Below are 27,589 nucleotides of genomic sequence, written 5' to 3'. Positions count from 1 at the left end.
TCTATTCCTGCCTGGATTTCCGCTGCTCCATCTGCAGCGGTGTCTCTGCTTGCTCATCCTGGCGTTCTCCTCCACCGGGCGGGTTCCCTTCTAAGTCTGAGGATCTCTGCTGCTCTTTCATATTTATCAACAAGGCTCTGCTGAATATCCAGCTGTAGGGGATTTTCTTCTGCTGAGGTGTTAGCACGTCATCTTCACAGGGCCTCTTCCCTGAGTGGGGAGGAAGACTGCCTGGACCTTGTGCGGGAAGTGTGGGCTGGCGGGCTCTGCTTTTGGACTGGCCTATGGACGGGTGCACCCCCAAACACAAACGAAGAGGGCTTCGCAAGCAGAGTGGCAGCTCATGCTGGTACCGTAGCTTCCCCTCAGTGTCCTTATCAAAGATCTGATCGTCTTGCAAGGAGACAAATACTCAGGCGCGTCCTACAGCCTGGCCAAAGCCCGTGCTGTGACAGATTCCATGTTTTCCTTTCAGGATGTACTGACAGCACACTGCGCTCCCCCGGCCCCCGGTCCCCGCCTCCAGCCCCTCCACGTCACCGCCTTCCCTGAGCCGGGAGCCTCTCTGGAGGTGAAACAGCTCGACGTGCAGGGGAGGCCCTCACTTCTGCATCCCTCACTGAGCCAGCCGGTGAGCTATCCTCCACCTGGTGCCGTTTGTCACCACCTTTCATCTGGTTCCAACTTTCTAGAAACTTGTTGACATTTCTCAGCTGCCGATGAGCCCATTTTTTGCCATGACCATTAAGGGTCTCTACTTTCCTGCAGCCTGCAAAGCTCACTATCTTGAGATGGAAAACTCTTCAGAAACTTTATGCTCTTCCACCTGAACTCCTAACACAGCCTTGCAGACGAGCCAAGAAAGGACCAGCCCCGTCATTCCAGGAAAAAGAATTTAAAATATATGTATGTATCTCAAGCTGGGTGTGGTGGCTGCAAACCCAGCGACTCAGGAGGCTGAGGCAGGGGGATCGCAAATTCAAAGCCAGCCTCAGCAATGGTGAGGTGTCTAAGCAACTCAGTGAGACGCTGTCTCTAAATAAAATACAAAATAGGACTCGGGATGGGGCTCAGGGGCCAAATGCCCCTGAGTTCAATCCCCAGTACCTCAACAAAAGAATTATCAGAACCTCCTACCAAAATGCTGGATTTTATCCTGTTCACGGGATACAAATACTCTATGATGAAGCAAAGCCCAAGCCTGACCTAGGGACAGCTGGGGTTGAAGGTCAGCTGCCCCATTGGAGGTGGGGAGAGGCTCAGGGGCAGGAGTTCCACCCCTTAGCTGAGTGGTGATGCTCACCCTGGGGCTGGACGACCATCCCTGGTGGGCAGACAGGGCGGGGAATGCAGCGGGCACAGGAGTTGGCGACTGACACGGCGCAGAACAGGCCTGGCCGGCACTCGCAGACACGGGAGGAGTTCCAGGAGCAAGGCGCCTTCTCCACGAGGTCATCTGAGGGACACAGAGAGGGCTCATGGGGATGGGCAGGATGGAGAGCAGGAGGTGCAGGGAGGCCCCCAGAGGACAGAGAAAGGAGAGTTTATCCAACAAGAAAATAAGGAGTCCCTGGCTATTATGTTGGGAGGACCCCAGCCTGCTCCAAATGAGCCGCCAGGTCAGGGAAGGCAGAGGACAGAGGAGCACGCTGCAGGTTCTGTCCCCGAGAACTTCTCGGGTGCAGACCATTCAGGCGATGGTGAGCGAGGGACAGCCTGGGATTGCAGGGTGGAGGGGCGACGGGCGCTGGCGGGGGCTCTGGGGGTGAGGGCTGCGTGTAGCCCTGCATGCCCGGGTCGACGATCAGGCCAGACTTTACACGTGTGCGCCTCTCTGCAGTGAACTGTGCCGCCAAAGAACTGTTTTTAAAAAGCATCTGGGGACAGGTGAGTGGGCTTAGGGAATGGACCAACTGCGCTTGGCCCAGACCGGGTCACAGGACGGAGCTGTTCCCGAGCCTTACTACTGCTGAATACGTTTAATATTTTTAATGATAAAAAGGGTTTTTTACCCCAAAAGAAAACAATGAAAAAATAAAAATAAAACACTAGAGGTTTTGTAAAAGAAAAAGTGAAATACAGCTTTTATTTATGCTTGGGACTCTTTCTTTCTTTCTTCTCTCTCTCTCTCTCTTTCTTTCTTTTTAACCAGGGATTAAACCCAGGGACGCTTAACCACTGAGCAACATTCTCAGCCCTTTTTTAATATTTTATTTGCAGACGGGTCTCTAAGGTGCTTAGGGCCTCTCTAAGGAAAAGAACCTTGCTTAAGCACGGGGCGTGTAACTCAGCGGTACGGTGCTCACCCAGTACTAAACAGAAAAAAAGGGGAGAGAAAAGGAGAAAGAAAACTTCCTGGATCCTAAGCTGTACTGGGAGGGCCACATGGACGCGGTCACCAGCCTGAGGCCACCAAGGCGCTCTGGTGGTTTTTTAGGTTCCATGGAACAGCTCACACTTTAGAGGGCGGAAGGAATTCTCGGCAGAGCCGTCTCTGCTCTCCGTCTAACAGGGTGACTGCAGCAGAATTTTGTTTTTACAAAAATGGGCCCGTCTGCTCTCCCAGGGCCTTGCCGCTTCCCCACCGAGAAGTGGACCTGCTTTCCTTCCTTCATTGCCCCCGAGATCTGGGACTGACTCAGCAGATAGAAATGGCAGAAATAGCACCAGGTGACTTCTTAGGCAAGGTCATAAAAGGGGATGTGGCTCTCACTTGTCTCTCTCTTGGGATGTCCACCTTCAGGACCCAGCCACCAGGCGGTGAGGAAGCTCAGAGCAAGTCATACGAGGCTGAGGGAGAGGGCCGAGGCCCCAACCCACAGTGACAAGGACCCACAGCCTCCAGAAGAGTCTAGCCTCCGGCCTCCAGGGTTTCCATCTGAGACCCCAGACACTGGAGCAGAGACCAGAAGTCCCCTCAGTGCCCTGCCTGAACTCCGACCCACAGAAACCCAAGTTCAGTGAAGGCTTTATTTTGCTCTGCAGTCTTAGCCACGGGGGCAGAGATGCCCAATGACAACAAATGTCCTAACTCTCTGGTCCTCCTTGCTGCAGGAAGGAGGCCACAAACAGATGCAATCACACAGTCCTGGTGGCCTCCGTGTGTGAGGGCCACTAATAATACTGCAGTCTGCAGCTGGTCAGCCTCCCCAGCCCTGTGTGGCTCTTGTGGACAACGCAGGGCACCTGCTGTGAGCAGTCACAGGAAGAGACACATCTCATCAGCAGTGGCTGCGCTTGCTGGAAGCTGCTCCCAGGGCTGTGAACAGAGTGACAAGAGCCCAGGACCTGGGGGCATGCTCCCCTAGGCTCAAACCCTGGCCTGTGCCTTTTGGAAGTCCCTGGACCTCTGGAAGCGTCTATTTCCTCTTGTATAAAATGAGGACAATCACAATCTCTGCACTGTAGGGTAGTCACAAGAATTGATGAGACAGCTGGGCACAGTGACATTTGCCTACAATCCCAAGCGGCTTGGGAGGAGGCTGAAGCAAGAGGATCGCTAGTTCAAAGGCAGCCTCAGCAACTTAGCGAGGCCCTAAGCAACTCAGTGAGACCCTGTCTCTAAATAAAATACAAAAAAGGGCTGGGGATGTGGCTCAGTGGTCAAGTGCCCCTGGGTTCAATACCTGGTACCAAAAAAAAATTGATGAGACAAGTTTGGAACAGGTCTGGAGCATATTTGGAACAGGCAGGTCACTTGTAAATGCTTCCTGGAAGGAGGGACGGGGTGGGTGGAGTCCTTGGAACACAACCATCACAAACCACAGGTGTGAGTGGGGGTCACCGGAAGTTGAGGGTTCAGAACACCAGACAGGGAAACGGAGGCTCCCGTGGGCTGAGCGGCCCAAACCAAAGACCACCCACATCATTCGCACCCTCCAGCCCCCGCGATCCCTGGAAGGAGCCCCGAGGGAGGACCGCACCCTCACCTCGCAAACAGCTCACACAGGCCGTGCAGCGGCCAGTCCTGTCCAGGTAGTAGTCGGGCTCACACTGCTTCCCGCAGTTGGCAGACCCCTGGGGACACGGCTGCCATGGCGACAGTCCTGGGGAAGGAGGCAGAGAAGCTGGGGGCCAGGCTGCCTTGGCCAAGACGCACCTCCCCATCCTTGGAACCTCCCACCGCCGTGGCCAGCTCCCACTTCTCCGAGGGAGCCCTGAGGCCCAGAGAGGGAGGGAATGAGCCTGAGGACACACAGGAGAAGAGCATCCACTGGCCCCTGCCTCCTTCTGGGATCTACTGTGGCCACTCGGCCAGCCCCTCCCCAGGACCACAGCCAGGTCACTCCCTGCCCTGGGCATTGGGAGCAGCTTTTCCTGTGAGAATCCAGGTGAGAAGGTCCCCGCTGTCAGACTTCAGTCAGAGGGGGGTGGGGGTGGGGAGCCCGAGGCGAGGAAGAGATAAAGGAGCTGCTCTTCCTAGAGGGGTGCAGACAGGCTCACAGCCGGGACACCCTGCAGGTGCGCTGGTGACAGCAACCAGTGAGGCTCACCAGGTGCTGGTGACCTCTGCTATACTTCAAGCCTTCAAAGTCCCCAAAGGCTCCTGCACTGAAGGCTTGGTCCCCAGGCCTGGCATTATTGGGAGACGTTAGAACTTTTAGGAGGCCTAGTAGAAGGAAATGAGGTCACTGTATGTGTGCCCTTGAAGGGGACCCTGGGGCCTGGCCCTCCCCTTCCTGTTCTCACTGCCTCGAGGGGGGCAGCTTCCTCCACCGCGTGCTCCGGCCTTGATGTGCTGCCTCGCCACAGACCCGAAGGCCACGGGCCAAGTAAACCCTCTCCCTTATTAAGCTGGTTATCTCAGGTGTTTTGAAAGCTAAGAGTCACGATATCAAAAATCAGTTGAGTTTCCCACATAAGAGTTCGGACCATATGAAATTAATGGTTTTGCAGGTTAAAGATGGTCAGATATGGGCAATTTCACATGACTCAAAATAATACTGACAACAAAGAATCAGAAACAGAAGTACTGACAAAGATATCATTCATGTCATCGTCAGAAAGATTAAATACCTAGAAATCTGACAAAAAGATGTAAGCCTCGCTACCCAGAAAACCACAAAAGTCCCCGTGAGCCGGTCCCACCTCTCGGAGGGAGTCCTGTGGCTGCGGGCAGAGTGTTTAAAGTAGGCCTAAAGCAACGCAGGTCTGCGCTCAGCACGTGCCTGGAAGGCTCCACGTGGTCAGGACTGGGTTTCCTTCAAAACGAGCTACGGGCTCGGTGCAACCCCAGTTAGGATCCCCAAAGGATACCTGCAGGGTTTGAAAGCTGATTCTAAAATTTATTTTAAAAACAAGTTACTAAGAGTATCCAATATACTGTGAAGGACAGAGTTGGAGGTGTTGCTTGACCACCCATTATAATAATCCTGACAGTAGGTGGGCGGGGCTGGGGCTCAGGGACACTTGCCTAGCATGCTCGAGGCCCTGGGTTCAACCGCAGCACACCCCCAAAAGATAGAATGGCATTCACACAGAACAGAATCCAGAATCCATTCCATCAATATAGGGGTCCTTGATTTACAGCAAAGAAGGTACAAAAAAACCGGGGAGAGAAACACATTGTGGTGTTCAATGACCTCTGCTTAGACTCCAATGTGGACAGCAGATCTAAATGTGAACGATCCTAGAAAATAAACGGAGGCTAGTTTTGAGGCTCTGGTGGAGAAAAAGACTTCCAAAACAGAACGCAGAAAGCCCCAATCACAGAGGAAGACGGGTCAATCTGGAAGTGAAAATGAGAACATGTTCCAGGCCCGGTGGGTCCGCCTGTGATCCCCGAGACTCGGGAGGCAGAGGCAGGAGGATTGCAAGTTCGAGGCCAGCCTTGGCAACTTAGCAGAGTCCTAAGCAACTTAGTGAGACCCTGTATCTAAAGAAAAACTAAAAAGGACTGGAGATGTAGCCAGAGGTAAAGTGCCTCTGGGTTCAACCCTCAGTACCTAAATAAACAAATAGAGCATCTGTGCACAGGCGGCAGGCGGCCAGCGGGCAGGGGGAGAGGGCGTTCTGCACACAAGCAGGAGACGCAGGGCTCAGGTCCAGAGTTAGGAGAAACCCTAAAACCAATTTAAAAAAAAAATCCGGGGCCTGGGGCCGTAGCTCAGGGGCAGAGTGCCTGCCTGGCATGTGTGAGGCGCTGGGCTCCACATCAAATAAATAAATGAAATCAAACAGTTATTTTAAAAATCCAAGAGAAATAAAAACACTCCATTCACACAGAGGTTCGCTCTGTCGTCTGGCATCCGGGCCCGGGGCTGACTCCCCGCAGGCCCCACCCAGGCCCCACCTGTGTAGCAGAGGCTGCTCAGCAATAAAGAGGTGTGGACTGGGGGCCAGACCCTTCGTCCCAGGAGCCAGGGGGGCATCGAGCGGACGCAGCAGGGGCTGCCTACTCTGTCCTCAGCACTCTGGCAGGAGGACGGGCCAGTGTCCCCTGTACCCGCCCCAGGCCCAGCCCACCAAGGCCTTAGAAATGCTGCAGGTGCGTGAGCCCTTCCAGGGCCTCTGCCCTGACATCCTTGTTGTCCCCAGTGAGAAAGGCCGCAGCTCAGTGCCCACCCGCCCTGACCGCCACACACAGGTGGCCCAGGCATTGCCCTGGGGACAGCCCTCGGGTTCCTGGAGAAATTACCTGGACCTGGGTGTGGACTGGGCTTGCCCACAGAGGAGGGAGGTCTGGAAGCCCCGGTCAGTGGAGAAGCATCTTCCAGGGGGTGGGGGGTGACCCCTCTTTGAAGCGTGGTCCTGGCATCGGTGGTGGCTGGGGTCATCAGGATGGGCTCAGCCTGGGGAGTGGCGTCCCTGGGGAAGAAGCCCAAGGTGGGTCAGATGACTCGCCCGTGGGGCAGGGGAGGTCTGTGCTCGGGGGTAACCGCGCCCATAGAGAAGGGGTCCCCAGACCCTGGCTCAGTCCCAGCAGGCCTGCCAGAGCTCCTGGGGCAAGAACTGTGCCACCTCGGCTTTCTGGGTCCCCGTGGGGGGGGGGCAGGGCTGGACGCGCTGTGGGGCCTCACGTGACTTGATCCATGCCCTTGACAGAGGCACCCAGAGTCCTGAGCCCCTGGGCTGAACCCCCTGTGCCCTAGCCCGACTCCCCCAGGCACCCCTCGGGGTGGGTCAGCCCCACCTAAAGGTCACATGGAGGGGAACTGGAGGGTAGAAGGCCACTAGTCACCTGGCGGGGGTCTCGCAGTCCTCTGGGCTGGTGCAGTCAGGGCTGGTCCCTGGGGAAGGTGGCCCACACTTAGTGTCCTTCTCTGCTGTGCCTGAGGAAGGGACAGCAAGGGCTTCAGAACAGGCACTGAGGAGCCCAAAGTGTCTAGGAATAGACCTCTCACCTCGCCAAGCCCAAGGCACAGATGGCCTTGGAGGACACCTTCCTGCGTCCACTGCCCCTGGAGTAGGCAGCCAGGGTCCAGGATCACGTCGCCCAGTGCCAGCCTTCGTGGGCAGCACTGGGCTGAGAAAAAAGTTCTCCAGGAGGATCCGCAGGACGAGGCTGGACAGCCCTCCCTGGCACTCCTCGGTGGCCCTGCTGAGGTCAGACCCAGGCCACGCCCTCAGACAGGTTCAAGGTTTTATTTCTGGTCATTGAAAAGGCAGAAAGCAGCAGCTGTCTCCCTGCCACGGCCGGACAGGAAGCGAGCGTAGAGCTGCTGGTGAGCGTCCCCAGACAGACCAGCCCAGAAAGGGACAGAAATGAGAGACGGGAAGACGGGGCACTTGGGTCCAGCTAGACCTGAAGCTCCCCAGAGCTATCCCCAGAGCTTTCAGTGACACCTGCCCCCACCCTGGAGATGTTGTTACTTGCGACCCAGAGAGTCCTGGAGGACACTGTGGGGGAAGCAGTGGAGAGGGAAACAACCCACCGAGTGCCCCAAACCTGCCCTCTGCCAAGCTGTGCCAGGCTTTCAACTGATCATAACAACACACTCTTCACCCCACAAGTGTCTGGATAAACGGAGTATAAATAATGGGCCGGTCACTGGGCATGACATACTGTAAATTCTCAACAAATGGCATCTGCCTCTCCCCGTCTGGACTCCTGCCCCCTCACTGAGCAGGTGACCTCCATCTGTGGCTCTGGAGGTGGGGGGGAGCAGGCAATGCTGACTTCTGGTTTGGCTGTTCCCTGCTCTGTGTTCTTGGGCCACTTCCCCACCACCTCGGGGCCTGACTCCTCCATCTGTAGAATGGGGCTGTCACGGCCACCCTAACAGAAACTGGACATTTCAGGAGAGACAATCCCTGGAAGCTCTTAGCAGGTGGTTTAGCTACGAGCAGAACTGGAAAGAGAACTTCCTTTCCATTTTACTCTCCTAGTGGTCCCGAGAGCTGCCCTCTAGGAGAGTTCCACAGGGGACTCCAGACGTCAGTCAGGGTCTGGCAGCCAGGGTCAGGCACCTGTGAAGTAAGACTGTCCGACAGAAATAGGACGTGAATCCCATGTGCCAATTTAAATTTTCCAGGAGAAATATTTTCTTTTCTTTCTTTTTTTTTTGTTTTTGGTACCAGGGATTGAACTCAGGGCACTCATCCACTGAGCCACACTCCAGCCCTAATTTGTATTTTATTTAGAGACAGGATCTCACTGAGTTGCTTAGTGCCTTGCCATTGCTGAGGCTAGCTTTGAACTCGATATTCTCCTGTCTCAGCCTCCAGAGCCGCTGGGATTACAGGTGTGTGCCACTGTGCCTGGCTCCTGGGAGAATATTTTAAAAGGTAAAATGTAATTAATTTTAATAATGATTTATTTAAAGCAATATATCTAAAATACCGTCAGCAGGCAATCAATGTAAAAATAATTGAGACGTTTTATATTCTGTTTTTCATTCTAAGTATTTAAAATCCAGTGCGTATTATATATTATATACTCCCAGTACCTCTCAATGCAGACCAGCCACACTTTAAGTGCTCAGGGGCCACCCAGGGACGGTGGTACCACATTGGGCAGCAGAGGTCCAGGGCCTTTAAGAGCAGTCTCTGGCGCCACTGTGTGGCAGTTGCTGGAACACCACGCAGACAGCCCTCAGGCTGTCGCATGCCTGATCAGAGCTCAGAAGAACTGCAGGCTATTTTACAGATGAGAGTTTCTAAGGCTCCCACGGACTTCAAATTACACCTCATTTTGCAGATGAGGAGACTGAGGCACAGAGAGGGGTGGGAACCTGCCTCACAAGCAAAGCTTTGCAGGTAGCCGTGGCCCAGAGCAGAGCGCTTTCCACTGAGCCACCCTGCCCAGCTTGCAGGGGAGGGTTTTGCATGTTCCCTTTCTGAGGCTCTCCTGTGGCCCAGGGGGAATCTGGTCACATGTGAACCCACCCAGCACCCGTCTGACCTCCCCGCCCCTGGGTCATCCTGGTGTTTGGTCTGGGTCCGGCCCAGGGAGCAAGACAGGCACCCAGACGGGGACAAATGGACATCCTTGAAAGTGGACACAGCGCTCTAAGCAATCGCACAGAGGCATGGCCTGGGGAGAGGTCGAGGACGGGCCCTGGAGGACGCGGTGTTTGGATGGAAAGCTCGAGGTGGAGGATTAGCTAAGGGACAGGGAAGGTCCCTGACAGAGGGCGCAGCCGGGAGGGGCCCAAGAGGAGCCCAGGAGCGAGACAGCTCCCCAGGCTGCTTGAGGGCCCTGTCCTGAGGCTGGGAAGACGGGTGGACATGCTTCCCACCTTCTCCACCAGGAACAACTAAAAGCCCGGGCGCCGCGCACAACACGGACACAAGGGGACCGACAGGTGGGAAGAGAAGGCGGGTGGGCTCAGACGGGGACCCGAGGAGTGACACCGGGTCAGGCCCTGGAGTCTGGTCGATGCCTCAGAAATCCAAGAGGCAGCTGGTGGAGCTGGCAACCCGGAAACACCAGCAGGCGCAGAAAATGTCAAGCAGCCTCCTACCCAAGGACGGTGTCCTCGCCACGGCACGGTGGAAGACGTGTGCATGAGGTGTGTCCCTTCTGAAGGGCTTTCTTCCTGCCATCCAGACAGGATCTGCGGCTCTCGTCCCTTCTCTAGCTATGACACACCTTTGTAGTGTCAGAAAAGCACAGAGAGGATAAGGACCTTGCCGGAGGTCACACAGCAAGTTCAAACAGAAAGCCAACTTTCTCGGCCTTGAGCCTGGCACCTGTCCTGGCACCTCTAACTCCAACGCCCCGATTCTGAAACAAGAAAACCAGCTCGATCTTTTACAAAACTCCCAGGACAGAGATTGAGGTTTCCCTCTTGGGTGTTGGGGGGAGAGGGTTAGAGAGCTCCCTCCTCCAGTCCGGCCTGTGCCTTGGCCACCAGGGTCCCTCTGAGCCTGGGACATAAGCCCAGGGCAGCAGAAGGCCCTGAGTGCCAAGGACCTCACGACATTGTGAAAGGAGAGTGACCTGGCCCGGGGCTTGAGGAAGTGGGGTGTCAGAAGTCACTTGGGGGTCGGGTGGCAGGAGGGGTGCAGTGGTGGAAGCAGTGGGGACACTCACCTGGAGACTGGACGACTTGCCCCGCTGGGCAGACGGTGTGCGGTGAGCAGCGGGCACAGGAGTTTTTGGCTGACGTGGAGCAGAACGTGCCCGGCCGGCACTGGCAGACGCGGGGGGAGTTTCCGGAGCAAGGCGCCTTCTCCACAAGGTCTGCAGACGGACGGACGGACAGGCGGGGTCACGCAGGGGGAGGGGGAGGGGGCCGGGGTCAGGGGATTTCCAGGGACAGCTCGGCACGCACGGCCTCCGGTCTTTCCGGAGAATTCCTGACATGAGGACAAAGGGCAGGCAGGGGCACCCGCAGCCTCCGCCTCCCGGGCCCAGTCCCCAGCCACCACCAAGGTGGGTCAGAGAAATCAATCAGTCAAAGCCCCAATTTAGAAACAAGCAAAGAAGACATGGGGGGCCTTGGACAGTACTGCTGGGTGAAAGACGTGCGAGACCCAGGCAGAAAACGCCCCGACCCAGGGGACGGTCCAGAACAGAGGAGGCTCAATTACAGAGACAGGAAAGCAATCTGTGGTTGCCAGGGGTAGGGAGGATGGAGGGATGATGGTGCGAGGCTAGTCCGCAGGACACTGTGACAGTGGACACACGTCATTATCCATTTGTCAAAAGCCACAGACTGTACAACCCCGGGAGTGAGTCCTTAATGTGAAGTGTGGCCTGTTGTTAATAGTAATGTATCAACAGTGGCTCCTCAGTGACAACGGACATACCACGCTGATGCAAAATGTCAACGGCAGGGGGACTGGTGGCCGGTAGAGGGAGGGCACCTGGGATGGTATTTCCTGTTCAATTTTTCTGTCCATTCTAACTGCTCTAAAATAAAGTTTGCCAATTTTTTTAGTGGACAAAGGATTTGAGTCAACATGTCTGCAAAGGCATATTGATGACCAATGAGTGCATGAAGAAAAGGCTCCACATCACAAGCCCCACTGGGGTGTCTAAAGAAAAAAGAAAGAGCAAGTGTTGCCAAGAGCTGCAGTTTGGCTTTGTGGTGGGGGCGGGGATCACACCCTGGGGCACTTAGCCACTGAGCTGCATCCCCAGCCCTTTTATTTTTTATGGAGACAGGGTCTTGCTAAGTTGCTGAGGCTGGCCTTGAACTTGCAATCTTACTGCCTCAATCTCAAATTGCTGGGATTACAGGCGTGTGCCACCATGCCTGGCTATAGTCCCTCAAAGGTTCATGTGTTGAAGGCTTGCATCCCAGCCAGTGACACTACTGAGAGGTGGCAGAACCCTCAGGAGGTGTGGCCTGGTAAAAGAAGTGAGGCTGGTGGGGGTGCACCCTTGAGGGGATACTGGGACCTCCCACCCCTTTCTGTCTCTCCCTCTTTGCTTCCCAGGCCACCAAGAGGTGAACAGGCCTCTGCCAGGCTCTGCCACTATAATGTACTGGGCCACCAAAGGCCCACAAAACAGGCCTAGTGACCATGGACTGAAACCCTGGCCAAGGTAAGCCTTCTGTCAAGTTGAGAGTCCCCGGTATTCTGTCACGTGCTGGAAAGAAGACTGACAGGAAGGTAGGGAGGCTGCCATCCTCAGACCCTTCTGGAAGGAAGGCAAGTCCACTGGCCCCTCCTGAGAAAGGTACACACACAGTCACCAAGTGGTGTCCGTGCCACACCTAGGTGGATGCCCGAGAGAACTGAGAACCTGTGTCCACAGAAAGGCATGGGCACGAGGGTTCACAGGAGCATTATTGGCAACGGCTGGAAAGTATAGACCCAAGTGTCCACTGACTGATGGATGATAAAGACAATGCAGTGACCATGCTGTGCTCGGAAAACCCCGAGCAAAAGAACCAACTGCAAGTTGCTGTCAGGCTGAAGACAGCCCCAGGGCTGCAGAGCGCACCTACAGGGGCCCTGAGAGAAGCGTGGTCAAGGGCGGCGGCAAGACTGGTGAATCCCCCTGACTTGGGCCAGAGGGAGGGGTTCTTGCAGTTGGTGATCAGGACCAAAGGGACTTTATCCATGTTCTGGTTTATCTCAAGGTAACGTCAAGGCCATCAGCACATTCCTGGAGCTGACAGTGGGTCCTGTTGTCAAGCTCCACCTACTGCTCCAACGGCTTTGTTCACCCACAGCATGCTGGGAGACTCTGGCCAGGGTCACTCGGGGGCCCTGTGGTCTTATGGTTCAAGATGGCCGAGGTCAGGTCAAGCTGAATCCCTCCAGACATAGTGCTATATTCAGCCATAAAAAGAAATGAAGTTCTGACCCCGGCTCCAGTGTGGATAAACGTTGAGATCACTGCTACGTGAAAGAGAGCAGCCACTAAACCCACGTACGGCCTGACTCCACTGATATGAAATGTCCAAAGTGGGGCAAATCCATGGAGATGGAAAGCAGACTAGGGGTCTCCAGGGGGCTGGGAGGAGAGGAGAAATGGGAGGTGAGGGTGTCTTTTGGAGGAGATGAAAATGTTCTGGGATTAGACAGTGGCGGTAAGTTGCACATTGTGAATATTCTAGAAACCACCAAACTGTGTACTATAAAATGGTGAGATTCTTTTCATGTTATAGGAATTTTACCTCAATAAAAACATGTCAGTGGGGCTGGGGTGGTGGCTCAGCGGTAGAGCGCTCACCTAGCACATGCAAGGCGCTGGGTTCGATCCTCAGCACCACATAAAAAATCAACTTAAAAAATTAAGGTACTGTGTCCAACTACAACTCAAATAAATAAATAAATATATATATATATATATATAAAATGTCACTGGTCAGATTCATTAATTAATGCTTAATGTGTCTGGAGCACAAGGGGTGGCCTTGGAAGACCAGAAGGGACAAGGCCACTCTGAAATATGTAGATGGGATTAGGTAGAAGGAGCCCATGGCCAAATATACACAGGAGGGTGGCACCGGGGAGGCGGGAGAGGTTCTGGGGCTCCAGTCCCCAGGGTCCCCAGGAACAGGGAGTCGACGGGGAGCAGAAGCAGCACCCGTCACCAGGCTCCCCACCCTGCTCACCCTCGAGCACCGCTGAGCTGCAGGCCAAGCGTCTCCCCTGGAAGAGCCTCTGGGAGCCCACGGGTCACTCCCAGCCCCCCGGGGAGGGCCTCAGAAGCCCCATTCCGACCCCAGCATCATCCATGGCATGTGCACAGGGACGAGAAGTCACCAAACATCAGGAGAAACCAGCACCAGGAAGAGGAGCCCTAAACTCAGAGAGCCGAGACCCCAGGGAGCAGAGAAGGGGAAAAGGAACGAGCTTCTGGATGCAGCAGGATCAATATCCCGAGACAAAAAACGAACTTCAGCCTAAGAACACGATGCTGGGGTGCACCAGCCGGAGAAGACCGCCCTTCCCAGCCTTCCTGGTCGCTGGTCGGGGGTCAGGGCTCATGGGACTACATTCTGACCACAGCACATGGGCAGGAATGAGAAGGCCCCTCTGGAACAGGTCCACGAAACCAACTCAGGGGACGCCGCACCACTGCTCAGGTTCCCTACGCCCTGGAAGCCGTGATGGGGAGGGAAGAAAACCCGGAGAATTCTCAGAAACCAGACTGAGGGCAGCAGTCTCCCAGGAAAGACCCCAAGAAGCAGCGGGGAGGCAGCACCAGCCCGGCCAGAGGCAGGAAAGACCCCTGGATTCGCCAACTTCCGGAAGCAGCCCAAGCTCTGGGAGTGGCAGATGCCACAGAAGTGGGGTGTGCCGCGACCGGGACGCTGACAGAGGCCAAGCAGATCCCTGTCCCCCAGCAAGGAAGAGACCCATCTCTGGCTGAACCACGCTTCCCATCCTGGGCCCCGGCTCCCAGTTTCCAATGTACTGCTCAGTCCCCAGCAGAGTCAATCATTAGGTAGGTTGGCCAGCCATGACCAGGTGGACAGGACAGGGCAGTAGGGATGAATCAGAGTCCACAGGTCACGGGGCTGGAGATAATAGGGAACTTCAACACAAAAGAAGCCGTGTACCCTGGCAGCACTAATCCCTGCTGTGCCGGAGGAGGAAGGAAGCTCAGCCACCAGGCCCCAGCTCCACCCACGATCAGGTGGGCAGGGAGCAGCTGGGGGAAGATGGGGAAAATCACTGTTTCAAAAGTTCCATCCCCAAAGCTCTAGAAAGAAGCAGAAGGGGCAAAGGGGTGCATTACGACAAAAGATGAAATTTCAACCCCTTCCTAGGCCCAGGGGCCACCTTATCAGGTCAAAGGGAGCAAAGCCTCCTGGGAAACATCAGGACTCTGCAGGTCCCCGAGCCACTGCCCTGGGGTGACCCGCTCAGTCTGTCCTGAACTCCTGCTTGTCACTCTGCAACTCACTGGAAACTCTTGCTGCAAGGCTGTGACACCTAGCAGCTAGGACCCCGCAGCCACTTGGGCCCGCAGCAGATCCACACCATGTTGTCCAAAAAAACCAAAATAAGAGGATTCTGACTTTACCACAGGAGACAGTGCTGCCTTTAAAGATTCTTAACCTCTCATCAAGCAAGAATCATAACCTCTTTTCTTAATTTTTTTCCTGGTGCTGGGGATCAGACCTTGGCCTTGCCTGTGCTGGGTGGGCACTCTTGCCACTGAGCCACACCCCCGGCCCTCTTAACTTTAAAGAATTTTTTTTAAGGAGATACTATCTCTTTTAATAAAAATACTTAAAGTTTATCTAAGATCTGTCACTTCCTTAGTTACATTTTAGTTTCTTCTTCCTCTGATACATTCAACTAAATTGAAAAATGTAATGATTTTAATGTCATGAATAATACGCTGCCATTCTCTTAAAAGGCCTTCTCTCTCTGTGTCGAGTCTATCTGGCCCCTAGCTACCCATCTTCCTCTCTCAGGAGGGGGACAGAGAGGTATCAAGCATCCAATGATGACACAAGTTCCTTACCGATGGAGGACTGGGGAAGACAGCATGCTCTTCTGGAGTGTGTGAATGTCTTAAAACAAACATATATAACTTCCACTTCCTACACTGCGGTCATTACATTTAAAAATATAAAGATCGCCAGGCGCGGTGGCACATATCTGCAAACCCAGCAATGCAGGAGGCTGAGGCAGGAGGATTACAAGTTCAAGGCCAGCCTCGGCAACTTAGCAAGACCGTATCTCAAAAAAATAAATAAAAAGGACTGAAGGTATAGGTTAGTGGTAAGGTGCCCCTGGGTTCAATCCCCAGCAATGAAGAAAAAAAATAAAGATATATGTTAATGTACGTGAAGAAAGAAGGAATGGCAATATTAATATCATACAGTAGTGGAATTAAGGGAACAAAGAGGTATATTTTATATAGATAAAGGATCCAACTCACCAGAAAACAATGTTCATGAACATTTATGTGCCTAATAACAGCTTTCACATATATGAGACAAACCAGAAGACCTAATGGATGTTGAGCATGTGGGGGGGGAGGTTTTAACATATCTCAGAAATCAACAAGCAACGGTGGAAAAGAGAATGAGAATACATATTATTTGGGCTGGGGCTGGGGCTCAATGGCAAAGCACTTGCCTAGCATGTGTGAGGCCCTGGGTTTGATCCTCAGCACCACATAAAATTAACAAATAAAATAAAGGCATTCTTTCCATCTACAACTATAAAAAAAAAATTTTTTTTAAAAAGTACATATTATTTAAATAACAATGAATAAGCTTGATCTAATGATATATAGAGAACAAGCAATTTAACAAGCAATATACACATTTAAAAAAAAACAAACTGGGCACAGTGGTGCCCGCCCGTAATCCCAGTGGCTCAGGAGGCTGAGGCAGGAGGATCCTGAGTTCAAAGCCAGCCTCACCAACTTAGTGAGGCCCTAAGCAACTCAGTGAGACTCTATCTCTAAATAAAATACAAAAAGGGCCTAGGGATGTGGCTCAGTGGTTAAGCAACCCTGGGTTCAATTCCCAGAGAAAGAAAGAAAGAAGGAAGGAAGGAAGGAAGGAAGGAAGGAAAGAAAGAAAGAAACCCACACACACATACACACACTGAACACTTTTTTAAAAATGTGATTATTTATTAGGTCACAAAATCTTAAAAAATTCCCCGATTCTGTCTTCCAGAAAAAACTGACACAAAAACAAACAAACCCCAGACCACATTTTCTAACCATAAGAAGAGCTTATTGGAAAAGAAGAACATCAGCTCAGCCCCCAGCTCTGCCATCTTCGGGTGTTTTGCAACTTTGGAAAAGCTCTTCACCCGAGAATCGGCCCCTCACCACAAAGCAGGAATAAGAAAAGGGCCCTCCCTGGGGCAGTCTGAAGACTAAACTCTGCCAAGGTGAATGCCCCCCTCAGGGGACACGTGAAGTCTCTCTGCAAAGCACGGGGACAAAGGATCTTTGCTGAAGCCAATTCACAAATGCGGAGGTAAACTGAGGCGCAAGGTGGCGACCCGAGTTCTCCCACCAAATCCCGGTGCTCCCGCCTCCCAGAGGCTCCTGGGGGCCCTAGAAGCGAGCCAGGTCCTTACCTCCCAAGCAGCTCACACAGGCCGTGCAGCGGCCGGACGCACTCAGGTAGTAGTCGGGCTCACACTGCTTCCCGCAGTCAGAGGGACCCTGCGGGCATGGCTGCGTCTTCTCTGGGGACTGCCCTGGGGAGAAAAGCAGAGAAGCCTCAGGCCAGGCCGCTGTGGCAAAGGCTTCGACCTCCCGGACCTCTTCGACCTCTCGTCACCACGCCCAGCTCCACTACAACCCCCAAACCTATCGGTACAACTAGTGCCAAAGACAGGCACTGAGCTTGCCTAAGGTCACCTGGCAGGCAGGAAAGCCACACAGGTGAGGGGAAGGGCTGCTGCAAGGATTAAAGGCACAGAAGGTGAACCCGCGTGAATGCTCCTGCTCCCTGGCAGCCAGGGAGACTGTCTGGAATTGGCTGTCACCGTCTTCATTGGGGGGTCTGTTCTCCGCAGGAAGGAGGAGCCATGGGGGGTGGAGAGCCTGAAGATCCCAACCCAGGGTGACAGAGATGCAGATGATCACCCAACCACCCCTGCCTCCCACTGTCTATGCGCTGACCCTGACAGCAGGGATGCCAGGAGGAATCTGTCCTGCCCCCCACTGCACCCCACCCACAGCCAGCATGGCTCCAATAGCGCCTTCTGGATGGGCAGCCCCAGGGGTTTACTTCATCCTTCCAGCCAATATCATTGGCCCAGGAAGGCACATGACCCAAACAGACCAACCAGAGTACTCCTTTGTCCTCGCCCCCTGTGATTGGTTCCACAGGAGCACATGACTCAGGCCTGCCCGTCCAGGAGCCCCATCTCTGAGAGTTCTCCAAAGGCCATTTGGAAAGAGACCCTCCCACACTACTGGACTCCTGACTGAGGGGGGCATTTAAGCCCAGAGATAGATACCAGATCATGGCCACTGCAGCACAGGCATGAACATGGGCTGGACCTGCTTGTGGCTACTCAGGGGACAGCAGATGCTGGGACTCCTGAGTGTAGGGCACCCTGTGACTTCTCCTTATCGAGCCCATTATTTCTCTATGTCTTCTTTGGCCCTAACTAGAATTAGGCTTCTTAGTTACAACAATGAAAATTATCTAGATCAGGAGCTCCCCCTCATTTCTGGTGACTCTAGCCATTCTGAAGAAGTCTGTGGACACTGCACAGAATCATAAATGCATAAACCAAAAACAGGATTTCAAAGGGACCCAACTGTATTGATAGGGTTATCAAAGCATCACACTCAACGAGATAGAGAACATGTGGCTCTCGTGGAACAAGGTATAATAACTACCAAGTTCCAGGCAGTGTTGAGCCTAATTAATACTTTATTATATTAGCAGCAACTGAAATATAAGAATATCTGTGATTTTTGCCCAGAAAAGCTACAATTACCACTGGGCTTTGTTGCCCAATTTCATAATGGAAGGAATTCAGAAAGGAATTTTAGTTAGAGGATAATTTAAATAAGTGAGCCCATTCAGGTGCCCTGCCCCCTGAAATCAACCCTTGGGAGTCCACGGACCCCCAGGGTAAGAGCCCCTGCTCTCAAATAACACAAGGCTCTCTCTCAATACCACTAGCCTGGTGGCTGTCATCTCCAGCTCAGACACCTCGGTAGATCCCCAGGGGTCTTTCTGAGAGGTCAATCTGACCCCTTCACTCCTTGCTGAGAGCTTTCAAGGGCTTCTTGAGGCTCCCAGAACAGATGTGCAGGCCCCAGCCAGGGCTGATGAGGTTCTGCCCCACATCCTCCTCCCTCTCTCATCTCAGCCACAGCTGCATCTCCCTGTCCCCCAGGGAGGTCATGCTCCCTTCTGCCCCTGGGCCTTCCAGCCATAATTCCTGCCCAGCCTTCACGTCATCACTGAAGCATGGCTGCCCCAAGACCCCTGACCTAACCCTCAAAGACCCACCAGCCTCACCTCCTCCACCTAATTCTTGCATTCATTTGTGAACTAATTCTTGTTCTTTTTTTTTTTTTTTTTTTTTGGATACCAGGGATTGAGCCCAGGGACACTCAACCACTGAGACACATCTCTAGACCTTTTTGTTATTTTACTTAGAGACAGCGCCTCACTAAGTTGCTGAGGCTGGCTTTGAACTCAGGATCCTCCTGCCTCAGCCTCCTGAGCCACTGGGATTACAGGCGTGTGTCACCACACCCAGCTTGTAAACTAATTCTTAGCATCTAAATTCCCGGCAAGCCTGTCAGCTTCTCCAGGTGGGTCTTCCCATTTCCACTCCCCCACGAGTCCCCATCACAGGACCTGGCACGTCACCCTCAGTTAACACATGTTCTGCCAACCCCATTGACAGGGACTCCTGACCTGGCATTCTGGGCCTCGTTCTATGGCCCCAAACTCCTGGCCCAGTGTTGGGGTGCACTGCTTACCCCCACACACTCTCGCGTTCACCCTGGGCATCTTTTCTCTAATACCCTCATGTCCTAATATCGTTGTGGGTATAATTGTGTCCCCCTAAAAGACGGGCTGGATTCCTAAACCCCAGCACCTCAGAATGGGACCTTATTTGGAAAAAGGGTCTTTACTGAGTTTTTCAAGTTAAAATGAGGTCATTTGTGTGGGCAGATGTCCTCATGAGCAGGGGAAATTTGGACACAGAGACAAACATGTGCACAGGCAGAACATGTGAGAAGAGTGGGGTGATCCTATCACAGCCAAGAAGCCACCAGGTACTAGGAGAGGAGCCAGGTCCTCCCCTGGGGCCCTCAGAGGCAGCATGGCCCAGTGAGCACCTTGCTCCAGGACTTCAGGCCTCCTGTCCCCCGGGGAGGCCACGCTTCCTTCTGCCCCTGGGCCTTGGAGCCAGTCAGGCTCTGCTCTGCTCTCCCAGTAAACTCCTACGCAGCCTTCAGCCTTCAGCCTCCTGGACTCTGAGACAATACGTGGCTGTTGTTCAACCACTGGTGGGTGACACGCTGTTCTAGCAACACCAGCCAACAAGCACAAATGCTTCCCAGGCAGCCTCTACACCGCCACCCCTTCCTCATCCCCTTCTTCATACCCATCCCCATCTCTACCTCCATCGCCATCCTCATCCCATCTCCATCCCATTTTCCATCCTTATCCCCACCCTCACCTCCACTTCCATCTCCACCTCCATCTCTACCTCCATCTCCATCTCCATCCCCATCCCCACCCCCACCCCCATCTCCATCTCCATCTCCACCTCCATCTCCACCCCCATCCCCACCTCCATCCCCATCTCCACCTCTATTTCCACCTCCACCTCCACCTCCATCTCCATCTCCACCCCCATCTCCACCTCCATCTCTACCTCCACCTCCATCTCCACCCCCATCTCCATCCCCATCCCCACCTCCATCCCCATCTCCACCTCTGTTTCCACCTCCACCTCCACCTCCACCTCCACCTCCATCTCCATCTCCACCCCCATCTCCACCTCCAACTCTATCTCCACCTCCATCTCCATCTCCACCTCCATCTTCACCTCCATCCCCATCTCCATCTCCATCCCCACCTCCATCTCCACCGCCACCTCCATCTCCACCTCTATCTCCATCTCCACCTCCACCTCCATCTCCACCTCCACCCCCATCTCCACCTCCATCTCCATCTCCACCTCCACCTCCACCTCCATCTCCACCTCCACCTCCACCTCCACCTCCACCTCCACCTCCATCTCCATCTCCACCCCCACCTCCACCTCCAACTCCATCTCCACCTCCATCTCCACCCCCACCTCCACCTCCAACTCCATCTCCACCTCCATCTCCACCTCCACCTCCATCTCCACCCCCAGCTCCACCTCCACCTCCATCTCCATCTCCAACCCCATCCCCACCCCCATCCTCATCTCCCTCTCTATCATCTGCTGAGAAGGACAGACTGAAATATGGTGTCCTCATGGAACTTTCCTGATCATCTGACCCCACCCAGACACCCTCTCTGGTCCCTTTAAAATCGCCTGTCAGTACCAGAGGCTGTTCTGGGTGAGTGCCAGGGACCGTGTGCTGCAGGACATACTCTCAAGGGCTCGGAGTGGCAAATTTGGCAGAGGAATTATTTTTTCACTCAACTCACATTTACTGACCACCACCTATAGCCCAGGTCCCAATTTAGGAGTCAAAGAAGAGGAGATTCCTGCTCCCCTGGGTCTTACACGTCAGGGTGGAGGAGAGAGACAAGGCAGTAATGAAAGAAGTGAGCAGGTTGGTTTCTAAATGGAGGAAAACTGAAGACCACAGAAACGGGCAGGGGGATAGAGTAAGCACTCTACAGAGTGTGGGCAGAGACCTCAAGGAGACTGGAAAGAAGGAAGATGGCAGCCATGCAGAGTGCTGGGGGGAGGGTGTTCCAGGCAGAGAAGACTGGTCATGCAAAGGCCCTGAGGCAGACGGGGCAGAGAACCAACAGGTTCCAGGGCTGTAGCAGAGGGAGCAATTCTTCTTTTTTGTTCTTTTTCCTTTTCTGACAGATCTTTCCTACCGAGCATCACTCTTGCCATCAGAAGGAACATGGTTAGGAAAGGCTCCGGAGTTGAGGTATTCTTAGAGCTAGTCCCCAAGTGTCCCTGTCCTGGTCTGCCCCAGGCCTAATCTCTGGTCAGTACTTGTCTGCCTCCCCAGATGTTCTCAAAGTTCCCCAACATTCTCGTCACCGCCTCGCGTCTCTGGCTCAGCGTCAGGGCCCTCAGCCCACCCAGCCCCAGCTGCTGGGGCCCCGGGACTCCCACAGACAGCTGCTCCTGCGGGTGTCCAGGCCGCCGACCCCTCCCCTTCCAGCTGCCTCATCACTGGTGCTTTGGACAAATGACCCGCCCCGCCTCCTAGCCCAGTTTTGGGGCAGCCCAACCTTGGTCACCCCCAGGCCTTGGCATATCCCGTGCCCTCCAATCTGAGCACACCCCTCCCCACTTGGCCACTCCTGCTCGCTTCAGGATGCTCAGATGTCACCCCCAAAATGCCAGCCTCCCTGATTGCTCCAAACAGTCAGGTTCCCCAGGGCTCCTGGTGGCCTCACCCAGGATCCCCCCAGCTGCTGCAGAGACACATTTGGAAGTTCTTCCCAGCCCACAGGCTGCCCTCCCAGGAGAATTGCTCCCTGCCCCACCCCTCTCCCCACCCCAAAAGTGGTCCAGGGCAGTCCTGGCCTTGAGTGACCACAGCACAGTGGCCATTCACATTTATCTGAGCCACTGGGTGCTTTCTTCTTGTGCTTTGGACTTGGGGCTGAAAGAATTTCCCCTCCTGGTGGCCTGAGAGAGACCTGCAGACTGGGAAGGGGCCGTGGGCCCGGCAAGCTTGGCCAAGGGCAGGGAGGCCAGGGCAGGCCACCGTACAGAGAGAGAGAACGTCATCGACAGAAGGGATTAGGGTGCGGCCACTTGTGTTGGAAGCTCAATCTCCAGGACAAGGGTCAAGGGGTGGAAAGTGGGCTGGGGATATGGCTCAAGTGGTAGTGCGCTCGCCTGGCATGTGCAGGGCGCTGGGTTCGATCCTCAGCACCACATAAAAATAAATAAAGATACTGTGTCCACAAAAAGCTAAGAAAGAAAGAAGGAAGGAAGGAAGGAAGGAACGAAGAACATGTTTACCTTATTTAAAAAAAAAAAAAAAGGTGGAAAGTAAGGAGGTGACTAGACCAGGGAGCTCTGCCCTCGAGAATGGATTAATGTCACTACTGTGGATTAATGTCACCCTCTTGCCTTCCACCATTGGACGGCACAGAAGGAGGCCCTTGCCACGGCCAGCACCTCAATCTTGGTCCTTCCAACCTCCAGGACCATGAGAAATACATTTCTGTTTTTTATAAATTCCCCAGTCTGTGGTGTTCCATTGTCATGGCCACAGGACACAGACTAGGGCAGGGGTCGGAGGAGACGGAGGCGGGAGGGACAGGCAGCAGGGACAGGCAGGGAGAGGAGGCAACAACTGCCCATTTGAGTCCTGCCTCCGAGTTCTCAATGAGACGAGCTTGACCTTGGGTTCTGCGACGCTTGTTAGGATCTCGACCCCTGCTATGTCTATTGTGGACATCTGGGTCCCTGGGGAGGAGGGCTTCTCCGGACCCCAGAACCTACTCTGCCAGCGCGTGGCAGACTGACCTGCCAGGGATTCGGCACCCAGGAGTGCCCCAGTGACAGAGGCAGCGGGTGTACAGATACCCCAGCTCCTCCGCCTTCTGCACTGGTCCCCAGAGTCCCCAGTGGGATTGAGCCCCAGTAGCCCATCACAGTGATTGCGCCTTGATTGGCAGCTTTCTCTCTCCGTGACATTTCTCTGTTTCCAATCAGTGTTTCCAGGGGTCACTCCCCAAATAACCTACTTGTCTTTGAGTCATTGTCTCAAAGTCTGTGTTAATCTGCTAGGGTCACCCAACCACATGCTAGGGTCACCCCAATCATGTGTCTGTCCAAAAGTTTGTGTGTTAGAAACTTGATCCCCAAATTCACAGGTCAACAGTGTTTGGAGGAGGGGGCTCTGGGGGTGATTAAGATTAGATGGCATGGCGGGGGGGTCCCAGGATGGCATTAGTGGCTCTATCAGCAGAGGAAGAAATTGGAGACAGAAGCCTTGAACTCTTGCCACAGGACGCCCTCCACCACGTTATGCAACAAGACGGTTCCCAGATGCAGCGAGGGCCACGCTCCCGGACTCCCCGCTCCCAGCACCACACCGAAGGCACCTCTGTCCTTTATAGATTGCCCAGTATGTAGAATGCAGCTGTCACAACTGGAAACAGACTAAGACAAAGTGCCACAGACTTGGTGCTTCTTACAGAGCAACAGAAACGTATTGTCTCACAGCTCTGGAGGTCAGAAGCCCAGGATCAAGGCTGGGCAGGCCGGTTCCCTGGGAGGCATCTCTCTTTGGCTTGTGAATGTCTGACTCTTCCTGTGTCCTCAAATGATCTTGTGCATGTGTGTCCAAATCTCCTCTTCTTATAAAAACACCAGTCATATTGGATTAGGGGCCACCCCATGACTTCATCTTAATCTAATCACCTCCAGAAAGAGCCTTTCTCTAAATAGTCACTTTGGGTACTGGGCTTCAACATATGAATTTGGGGAGGAGGGACACAATTCAGCCTATAACAGCCCACTTCTGGGGAACTCAAACTATGACGCCCCCTTTCTTACAAACAAAAGATTCACACCTATAAGACAGGTACTATAATACCCGTCTGTTATTGAGATTGAGCCTGTGGGGCTCTGCCTCCGCATGGGGGTGCCTGGTAGATGGCAAATGCTCAGAACACATGGACGATGGATGGGTGGACGGATGGATGGGTGGATGGGTAGGTGGGTGGGTGGATGGGTGAATGTATGGGTGGAAGGGTGGGAGGGTAAAACAATGGATGGGTGGGTGATGCAGATTAGCCATCCAGGTTCTTTTCCGGTTCCTGAGATTCCAACCCTTCTCCTCTGAGGTGTCCCACACACCTCCCTGTGCAGCCATCAGATACACGTCGATACATCACCTCCTCTACTCGTGAGTAACTCCCGGGTAGCTCCTCCTCCCCGCACAGAACCCGGCTTGCAGCCCCACTGGGCCACCCCTCCCTCTCTTCCTCCCCTCCTCTTCTTAGCAGAAGCCCCTGGTGGATTTTTCAGGCTGAATAAAGACAAGACTGGAAGGAACCAATGCAGGGAACGGGCGGGAGAGAGAGAGAGTGGCAGGTCTGACGTCAGCAGCAGAAGGTGCTGGGGACAATGGAAGCTTGGACCCCGGGTGACTCAGAGAACAGCGCACTAGGGCAACCCAGCCATAGTCACTCTTCCATTCATTCAAACATTTAATGAGAAACTACTAGGTGCCAAGCCCCGTGCTTGGGCAGGGGACCCTGCAGGATGACAAAGACACTCAGGTCCTGACAGGTGGAATGAGGGTCAGGAGAGTGGAACGGGGAAGGCACCGGAGCCCAGAGCAACAACAGACCCTGGAGCTGGTCTGGATCTGGGGGCCGCCGTGAAGAGGAGCCAGCCAAGCACGGATGGCAGAGGGGCTGGGACGGGACCAAGCACGGATGGCAGAGGGGCTAGGATGGGACCAAGCACGGATGGCAGAGGGGCTGGGACGGGACGGACCCCCTGCCCAGCCCCAGGCAAGCCGTGCTCTCTGCAGAACATTTGGAAAAATCCCGGGCAGGCAGTGAGTCCTGGAGCACAGGGGAGGGATCCAGAATCCCTGCGCGGAACACCAAGGGCCTGCAGGGCTCCCCACAGGCTCCCCGAGCCCCCGAGAGCAGTGTCCAGGGGAAGAGCTCAGGGTGGCTCAGTAGATGGCCACATGCAGCCCTTCCCAGCAGCCTCGTGGGCCAAGGGCCAGCACCCCAGCTGCCACATTGCACGTCCCACCGTGGGAGAGAGGAGGGAGCTGCCTGTCACCAGGGGTGCGCGAGCGAGGGCCGGGGAGGGGCTGTGTGAAGGGTGAAGAGGCACGGCAGGCCTGAGTGAGCGGAGGGGGAGACATCAACCCCTGCAGCTAGAGGCTCCAGCTTCCTTCCTCTACCAACCCGCCCACGTGCACACCCTGACTGACCCGCACTGAGCCCTGATTGCAGGGCAGACAAAATGTCAGAAATTTCCCCCAAAGATGGAGGGAGGGGTTTTTGTGGGGGTTTTGCGATTCCTCTGCGACTTACCCAGAAGCGCAGGGTCAATAAAACTCCAGCAAAATGCCCCGCCCACCATCCAGGCATCGGGTGCCTGGCCACCTCCGGGACCGCACCTGGGAGAGGGGAAGTGGTGGGAGGAGCCCCTTCCTAAGCCACAGCTTCTAAGTGCAGGGCACCTGGGACCAGGATGTCACTCCCCCTGTACCTGCTCCGTCAAGGCTGGAATCCAGGGGACACGGGGGTGGGAAGGACTCTCTCTCTCCTGTGGCTGGGATGGTGGGGTCCCTGGGGGTTCACAGAGAACTATGGGTCACACCGATCCCAGGGACGGGGGCCAGGGTGGATCACCAACAAGAAGGGCTGAGGAGATGTGTGTGGAGCCACCCCCCAGTACTGGGCTCTGGAGAAGGCCCCCAAGGAAGGGGATGCTGGGATTGCAGCAGGTGTAGATGACAAGAGGGGACAGGCATGTCTTAAGGCCCAGAGGCTCCGAAACACCCAGCAGTTCCCAGAGAAAGAGCTGGAAAGGTGAGAAGTGGCCTCAGTATAAGACATTTGCTGGCTGGGCAGCTGGGTAGGTGGGCAGAGGGCAGGGGATGGGTGGGAGGATAATGGGAGGGACTGAATTGCATAGCCCCCCAATTCAGATATTGAAACCCTAACCTTCACTGTAACTGTATTTGGAGACAGGAGTTCAGGAGGTAATTAGGGTTAAATGAGGTCATTAAGGGCGGCGCCCTGATCACATAGGACTTGTGGCCTCATAGGAAGAGGGGGAAGAGAAGAGACAAAGACAGAGGCCTCCCCACTATCAGAAGGCAGCTGATCGTAAGGCAGCAAGAGGGTCCTCATCAGAAACCGAGGCCTGGGGCTGGGGTTGTGGCTCAGTGCATGTGTGAGGCTCTGGGTGCGAATCTCAGCACTACATATAAATAAATAAAATAAAAGGTCCATCAACTAAAAAAAATATTTTTTTTAAAGAGAGAGAGAGAGAGAGAGAATTTTTTTTAAAAAATATTTATTTTTTAGTTTTCAGCGGACACAACATCTTTGTTTGTATGTGGTGCTAAGGATCGAACCCGGGCCGCACGCATGCCAGGCGAGCGCGCTACCGCTTGAGCCACATCCCCAGCCCCTAAAAAAAAAAAATATTTAAAAAGAAAGAAAGAAACCAAGGCCTACTGGAATCTTGATCCTGGCCCTGCCTCCAGGGGAAAATGACTTGCTTAGGCCACCTGTCTGCAGCCTTCTGTGACGGCAGCCGGAGCAGACCAATACAGATGGGCAGGCAGACCAGGAGGCAGGGCAAGCTGGGGGACCTGTTCAGCACTGAGGTCCCCAGCACTGAACCCAGCACGAAGACCCTCGTGACATCATCCAAAATCAACACAAAACCATTAAATATGGCAACAAAGTCCAACGAAGTCCCACTTTCCCTCCCATGATAACTACTTTGAGTTGTCTTTGGAAATAGAAAGTATCAAATGTTCCCCCCAAACACTTGTGTCTGTCCTCTGGCGGCTGATGTGCATGCTGGGTCCAGATCTCACGGGAAAGTTAAGAGGCCACAGGTCTGGGAACGGCCTCACTAGGTTCTTGCCCAGCTGGCGCCACATCCCCTCTGCCTCCTACCTGTGTATCACAGCCTGTGGCCACCCTCCAGCAGCATGCCTGGCAGGGCACAAGAGTGGGCAGATGAGCCCCACCTCCTCGTGTTCAGGAAGCCCTCCAGACAGCAGCTGCCCACTCCCAGGGTCCTGCCCTACTCAAAGCGAGTGGCAGTTCTAATGCACGAGTGACAAGTCACGTACAGGGACTTCCTCTCTGTCAAAATGAAGGTCTCTCCCGCCCAGTGGCAATCTCTGTTCTTGAGGTCAGAGACCACACTGCAACTTCATCACATGCCCAGCCATCTGAGGTCACTGCTTGCGCCTGGGGACTTTTGATAATAACCACAGGGGGACCAAAAGGCCCCGTGACCCTGTTCCATTTGCTCACCTCCTTGGCCTGAGCATCATTTGAAGAATGTCCCAGAAGGATTTCCTGATCATCTGCCACCGTTTTGGGGGTGAGTGAGCATTCTAGAAAGCCAG

General features: G+C 54.3%; 1 protein-coding gene across 1 annotated transcript in view; it reads right to left on the bottom strand.

Moving 5' to 3' along the window:
- Positions 1 to 27,589, bottom strand: part of Tnfrsf8 (TNF receptor superfamily member 8) — a 64,566-nt gene that overhangs the window by 24,203 nt on the left and 12,774 nt on the right. The window contains exons 3-8 of the mRNA XM_071618542.1: positions 16,909 to 17,031; positions 10,478 to 10,627; positions 7,181 to 7,271; positions 6,638 to 6,807; positions 3,930 to 4,046; positions 1,304 to 1,456 (exon numbers count right to left, since the gene is read on the bottom strand). Coding sequence (XP_071474643.1) covers positions 1,304 to 1,456; positions 3,930 to 4,046; positions 6,638 to 6,807; positions 7,181 to 7,271; positions 10,478 to 10,627; positions 16,909 to 17,031 — 804 coding nt within the window. The remainder of the gene's footprint in view (positions 1 to 1,303; positions 1,457 to 3,929; positions 4,047 to 6,637; positions 6,808 to 7,180; positions 7,272 to 10,477; positions 10,628 to 16,908; positions 17,032 to 27,589) is intronic.

The sequence above is a fragment of the Marmota flaviventris genome, chromosome 10, assembly GCF_047511675.1.
Source record: "Marmota flaviventris isolate mMarFla1 chromosome 10, mMarFla1.hap1, whole genome shotgun sequence".
Classification (NCBI taxonomy): Eukaryota; Metazoa; Chordata; class Mammalia; order Rodentia; family Sciuridae; genus Marmota; species Marmota flaviventris.
This window is presented reverse-complemented; position numbering and strand designations above follow the sequence as displayed.